Raw genomic sequence first — 7,083 nt, 5'->3', positions numbered from 1 at the left:
TTAACTTCTTTAAGTTTAAGCATGCAAAGAGTATATGAGCAGCGGAAAGTAAAGCATGCAACTTGCAAGAATGTAAAGGGAAGGGTTTTGGAGGATTCAAACGCAATTGGAGACACAGATGTTTTTGTCGTGGTTCCGATAGGTGGTGCTATCGTACATCCACATTGGTAGAGACTTCAACCCACGAAGGGTAACGGTTGCACGAGTCCATGGAGGGCTCCACCCACAAAGGGTCCATGAAGAAGCAACCTTGTATATCCCACCATGGTCGTCGCCCACGAAGGACTTGCCTCACTAGCGGTAGATCTTCACGAAGTAGGCGATCTCCTTGCCCTTACAAACTCCTTTGTTCAACTCCACAATCTTGTCGGAGGCTCCCAAGTGACACCTAGCCATTCTAGGAGACACCACTCTCCAAGAAGTAATAAATGGTGCATTGATGATGAACTCCTTGCTCTTGTGCTTCAAATGATAGTCTCCCCAACACTCAACTCTCTCTCATGGGATTTGGATCTGGTGGAAAGAAGATTTGAGTGGAAAGCAACTTGGGCAAGGCTAGAGATCAAGATTCATATGGTAGGAATGGAATATCTTGGCCTCAACACATGAGTAGGTAGTTCTCTCTCAGAAAATGTATGCTGGAAGTGTAAGTTTAGTCTGATGGCTCCCTCCACGAATGAAGAGGAGGTGGAGGGGTATATATAGCCTCCACACAAAATCTAATCGTTACACACAATTTACCAAACTCGGTGGGACCGAATTGAGAAACTCGGTTGGACCGATTTAGTAAATCTAGTGACTGTTAGGATTTCCGGTGGGACCGATATGCAACTCGGTAGGACCGATATGGTTAGGGTTAGGGCATAATGTAATCTCGGTCGAACCGACTACACAAACTCGGTGAGACCGATTTTGGTAATTAGCTAACCAGGGAGTTGGTCAGGCAAACTCGGTTGGACCGATTACACAAACTCGGTAGGACCGATTTTGTTAATGAGTCAACCAGGAAGTTTGCATTGTAATATCGGTAGTACCGATTGCTCAAACTTGGTGAGACCGATTTTGGTAAATGACATACACAGAGAGATTACAATCCCAGCTCGGTGAGATCGAGATCCCTATCAGTGAGACCGATTTGTTTAGGGTTTGTGGAAGTGGCTATGACATCTGAACTCGATGGCGCCGGATAGAAAGAATCAGTATGGCCGAGTTTGACTTTAGGTTTAGGTCATATGTGGGGACGTGGGAAAGTAGTTGAGGGTTTTGGAGCATATCACTAAGCACTGTGGAGCAAGAAACACATTGAGCAACACCTCAACCCTTCTTGATAGTATTGGCTTTTCCTATAGACTCAATGTGATCTTGAATCACTAAAATATAAAATGAAGAGTCTTGAGCTTGAAGCTTGAGCCAATCTTTTGTCCTGAGCACCTTGAAGGAGTTCCTACATCTTTTAGTCCATGCCACTCCATTGTTGAACTTATCTGAAACATACTAGATAACAGTGTTAGTCCAACAAGAGATATGTTCACATTAATTACCAAAACCACTGATAAGTATATTTCACATATTTAATTTTGGTACTCAAATGTAGCATCTATCGTGATATATCCGTCCATTCTTGCCATGATTGATTGAATATTGCTTGATAATCATAAAAAAAATCATTTACTAGTCTTTGGTCTATCTTGCAGAAATGTGCACAAAGGCACCAATAATTGTCAAGATTCTGTCTAGGTGGTTATCGAGAAGAGTAAAGAAAAGAAGAGAAGGGAGAAGATACTTGAGTGAGATGAAAAGAAGTAACTAGGGGGCCTGCTAAAGAAGTGAGAGGACCTTCTTGTGAAGTAAGAAGAGAAGGAGGAGGGCTAATGTGTAAAGTTTGCAGATCAGGGAGGGGATCAAAATCCCTAGATCGGCTCCATTCCCCATCGGGCCTGGCATATCTCTCTCTCCCTCACCCATCCTTCTCCAACTCCGGCCGCCGCCACTGCCAGGCCGGCGTGGTGGTGCGCCTTCGCCTCCCATCCATCCACCAGCGCCACCATCTTCTTCTCCTTCCCTGAATCCACCATCATCCATCCACACCGCCGTCACCAGCGCCACCATCTCCAGCCACCAGCACCACAACGCCTCCCCACACCTCACGCAACCCACCAGACAGATGGCCGGAGGCGTCTGATGCCCCGCGCGATTCTCCTCCCCAAATCTGAACTACTGCTTCTCCTCCACCTTTCTTTTTCCCCCAAATTCTGCTGCTGCTCTCTCTCTAACCTCCCCACCCACGCCTCTGTTCTTCTTGCCCAAACCTTGCTGCTGCTCTTCTACTACTGCGCCCCCTTGCTAATCTCTCACGCTGCTGCTCATTCCCTCATCACGCTGCTATTTTCTTCTTCTCCTATCGCTGCTCTCTTCTTCCCTTGCCTCTAGCTGCTGCTCCTAATCTTTTCTGAACCCAGCCTGCTGCTCTTTCTTCTCCCTACCTCGCTGCTGCTCTGCCCTCTTCTCTGAACATCTCCTCTTCCTCCCAACGCCCCCTGCTGCTTCTTCCTCCTTGCCTGCTGCTGCTCCTCCCCCTGCCCCGCTTCTTCTCCCTCAACCTCCTGCTGCTGCCTTATCTCTCTCTCTCTCTCAAAATTTCTGTAGTATCGCGAGATGTTTAAGACTTTGTAAGGTTCAGATTCGTAGAGTACTTAAAACCTGTTGTTTGCTCAGTTTCGTACTTGTTTTCTAGAGTGTATGTGTTCAGTTTCAGACTTGTGTTTGCAGTGTTACATGGTGATCTATGAGCTGACCCGTGGCATGTGTCACTCAGTTTGTATGCTTGATAATTAGCTATATATATCCCCTGTCCATTTCTTGCTTAAGAACCTTGTTACATTGTGTAGTATTTGTATTAGTAGTACGTGTGATATATATATATATATATATATATATATATATATATATATACACACACACGTTTGTGCGTGTCTTTGATGTGATGCACTTTATGTTTTGTTCTACATACTTGTTTCTTCCCTCCATTAAATGTAAAATAGTTATATATATATGTCCATGTCTTTTCAACTCCCTAGCCGTTGATGTATGCTTGTGTTAGCATTTTATTTTTCAACTAAAATAAAAACACAAAAAATATACATTGAGTAAAATCTGAAGCTACCTTTTCTTATCTGCATTTTCTTTGGTGACAACCCTGTTTAGTTTAGTTTTACTTTTTTTGCATTCATCACCAGAATCGTGTTACCTAGCTTTAGCCGAGCATAGTCACTGTCGCCTAGTCCCTGTGGGGAACACGACACTCGTAGTTTGGGGCGTAAAAACCCCGCTATATTATAATAGTCCATTTTTGGTTCCATTGCCGGGATATGAACCCGGGTCGCCTGGGTGAAAGCCAGGTATCCTAACCGGGCTAGACGACAATGGATACATGTGGAGGACACTCTTTTAGTTTCCCCACACTTAAATCTTTGCTTGTCCTCAAGCAAAGGCATATGACAAGAGCAAGATAGTGAATAGTGAGCTGACTAGAGAATGTCCAAGTGAAGTAGATCTCTAAACAATGCATGCTTTTGGACTTAGCTAGTGAAAATCAATGGTTAAGAGTGCTACAGAGCAATAGGACACTAGTAAGCATGACCATTTTAAACCTTTACAATGATAAAAGAGGATCAACAAGTTTAAATGATGACTGTGCCAAAGGGTTCCTAAAGAGAGCATGATCCCGAGAACAAAGCTTGTGATCAGATCACTTATTACCAGGAACACAACATTGTGGTTGAATCACTTATTGAATTTGAAGGAAGCAAAGATATTATTTTATCAGTCTCTACAAAGGAACATACCACCGATCCCGAGAACATGGTATACACCTGGCTCAACCAAATATTAGTTTTTTTAGTTTGTCTCCCCAAAGGAACATACCACCGATCCAGAGAACATGGTATACACCTGGTTTGACAATTACATTTTTTATATCATTAACTCCTATCCGATCCAACCAGATTTCACAAGCCACCGATCCAGGGAACATGACATGCTACTGTTAGGTAAAATCAGATAATTATTCATTATAAGAAATACTTTTTTAAAATGAACAATGCATAAGCACAAAAAGCAGGAATCCTCATTTCTCCATGTCTAGTTCACATGCTACCGATCCAGGGAACATAGCATGCTAATCCATAGTGATTAGGTGCTTGCTCTGAATGGGAACACACTTGGCACAAATTCAGCATCTAAACATGGTGATCTAGGTGTATCATAGTAAATGCAGAAAATGACGAAGTTTTCTAGTGTACTAGGGATTTGAGCACTCAAAACTAGTAGTTCTCACTAATTTCAGCAAAGCATGCATGGTGTAGATCACTAGTTTACAAGGCATTCAAAAATCAAGTTCACAAATTCACATCAAGCACAATGCCAAAGGTGAAATTCAGCTTGACAACAAGTAATAACTGGCTCAAGCAACCCAACTAGCAATTGAATTCAGCATGTATTTATGATATTCAGAATGGGTCATGAAACAGCTCACCGGGCTTAATGAAGTAGCACTCGCTCGATCACCTCACCAACTGCAGCTCCTCTCCTTTTGCTTCTCTATCCTCATGCCTGCTCCAGCTTCTCCCTTCCTCGTGTGTGCCCCCTTGCTTCTCCTCATCCCCATGCTCCGAGTCCACCAGGGTCCCAAGGAATGTCACCTCGAACTTGGTCAGCATGTAATGGATCGTGCACAAGCAAAAACCTGAAAGAGCACTCAACGAGAGAGACAATGCAAGTGGTAGGGATAATACCCTCCAAGTCATCAATCGAATATCCATTACATAAGCATAGCTATAAAGCACATGTTTAGGATGGTACAAATCAGTAAGCTCAATGCTAGTATTAGAATCACACGTTTCATTAAGCATGGGTATAGCAATAGGAACATAAGTATCATGAACAGAGATATGAGCAATGCCACTAACAGGGTGTGTATGATCATGTCCAAGCAAATAGTTTTTCAAATATACCTTAAGTGATGGCATCATGCAATGCAAGGTAGTAGCAAACAAATCATATGAAGACATGTAATTAAGAGGATTAGATAAACCTGACACATCACGCTCTGGTATGACAATAGGCAAATGAATCTCAGGTTCTTCATCTTCATCTACAGCAGCTTCTTGTACTTCTTCAGGAGTAGTAGATGATGAGTCTTCAACTTGATCACTTGGGAATTGTAGCTCTTGATCATCTTGTTCCTTTTTTTCTAGTTCATCTTCTTCAATCTGAGGTATCTCATGCTCAAGGCACCTGCAATCTTGCTCAGCTGGATGTGACGGTATTGGAACCTCACATGTATCAAGGGGAATCCCAGAATTACTCACCTCAAGCTGTGAAGAAATAGTACTGCCAGCGTTGATGTTCTTCTCAATCTTCTTTACTTCTTCCACTAGCTCATTCCCACTCTTGATCTTCTTCATTTCATCTAGTATAACCTTCCTAATAGGATCATCCTCGGCACTCCAAGTGAACTCGAGACTCAAAAGTGCGAGCTTGTCTATGTCATCGAACTCATCTTGAGTAGGCACTTGTGTTGAAGGTGTTGGTTGACCAAATGGAGGACCATTTAACTCCATTGGCAACATCTCCTGGTGCTGAGGTATATGAATAGGAGCTGAATAAGACTGTTCTGGAGCATAACTGTGGCTCTCCTCTTCATACCTAAATCCCTGCATATGATTACTAGAAGCAAATGGTGAGATCTCAGGGTTGTTGCTCCTATATGACATATTCGGGTTTTCAGGCCACCCATGTGAGTACTTGTTTTGGTATGAGCTATGCTCTTGAGCGAAGCTCATGCCAAAACAATCTGGAGTGTGAGAATAACCATGCTGACATTGAGCGGGTGAATGGCCGTGAAATCCACAAATATGGCATGTAGGAGCAATATAAGGATTGCCTCCGGAATAAGGATAATAAGAACCAGGCCTATCCTCAAAAACTACTCCTCGCTGCTGAGCTAAATCATCTAATTGATGGGAAATCTTACTTATCAGTTCTTGAATACTTTCCATGCTGTTTGTAGTGTTGCTCGCATAAGCCTGATGATCTGAATAGTAAGCCATAACCGAGAAGATAGTTCTAACCTGCCAAAATAAAAGAAAACAGAAAGAAAATGATCTAGAACAAGGATTAGTGGTTAGAGATATATCACATATAGATGTCACAAAATGAAAACAAGAAAAACCTAGTCTATAGCCTAACAGAGTCACACGACGCTAGTCCCCGTCAACAGCGCCAAAATGGTCTATTATAATATAGCGGGGTTTTTACGCCCCAAACTACGAGTGTCGTGTTCCCCACAGGGACTAGGCGACATTGACTATGCTCGGCTAAAGCTAGGTAACACGATTCGGGTGATGAATGCAAAAAAGTAAAACTAAACTAAACAGGGTTGTCGCCAAAGAAAATGCAGATACGCAAAGGTAGATTCAGATTTTACTCAATGTATATTTTTTGTGTTTTTATTTTAGTTGAAAAATAAAATGCTAACACAAGCATACATCAACGGCTAGGGAGTTGAAAAGACATGGACATATATATATATATATATATATATATATATATATATATATATATATAACTATTTTACATTAATAGAGGGAAGAAACAAGTATGTAGGACAAAACATAAAGTGCATCACATCAAAGACACGCACAAACGTGTATATAAATATATCACACGTACTGCTAACACAAATACTACACAATGTAACAAGGTTCTTAAGCAAGAAATGAACAGGGGATATATATAGCTAATTATCAAGCATACAAACTGAGTGACACATGCCACGGTTCAGCTCACAGATCACCATGTAACACTACAAACACAAGTCTGAAACTGAACACATACACTCTAGAAAACAAGTATGAGACTGAGAAAACAACAGGTTTTAAGTACTCTACGAATCTGAACCTTACAAAGTCTTAAACATCTCGCAATACTACAGAAATTTAGAGAGGGAGAGAGAGAGATAAGGCAGCAGTAGGAGGTTGAGGGAGAAGAAGCGAGGCAGGGGGAGGAGTAGCAGCAGGCAAG

At 42.1% G+C, this 7,083-nt stretch overlaps 1 protein-coding gene across 1 annotated transcript; it reads right to left on the bottom strand.

Moving 5' to 3' along the window:
• Positions 1-1,348: 1,348 nt before the first annotated feature.
• LOC119363615 lies at positions 1,349-6,574 on the bottom strand. Its single transcript, XM_037628996.1, has 2 exons — positions 4,535-6,574; positions 1,349-1,484 (listed from the first exon to the last, which is right to left on the bottom strand). The coding sequence occupies exon 1, from the start codon at positions 6,108-6,110 to the stop codon at positions 4,563-4,565; it is 1,548 nt and encodes a 515-aa protein (XP_037484893.1). The 5' UTR covers positions 6,111-6,574; the 3' UTR covers positions 1,349-1,484; positions 4,535-4,562.
• Positions 6,575-7,083: the final 509 nt, after the last annotated feature.

The sequence above is a fragment of the Triticum dicoccoides genome, chromosome 2B (assembly GCF_002162155.2).
Source record: "Triticum dicoccoides isolate Atlit2015 ecotype Zavitan chromosome 2B, WEW_v2.0, whole genome shotgun sequence".
Classification (NCBI taxonomy): Eukaryota; Viridiplantae; Streptophyta; class Magnoliopsida; order Poales; family Poaceae; genus Triticum; species Triticum dicoccoides.
The sequence above is the reverse complement of the archived record's forward strand: the minus strand, read 5'-3'. Positions and strand labels throughout refer to the sequence as shown.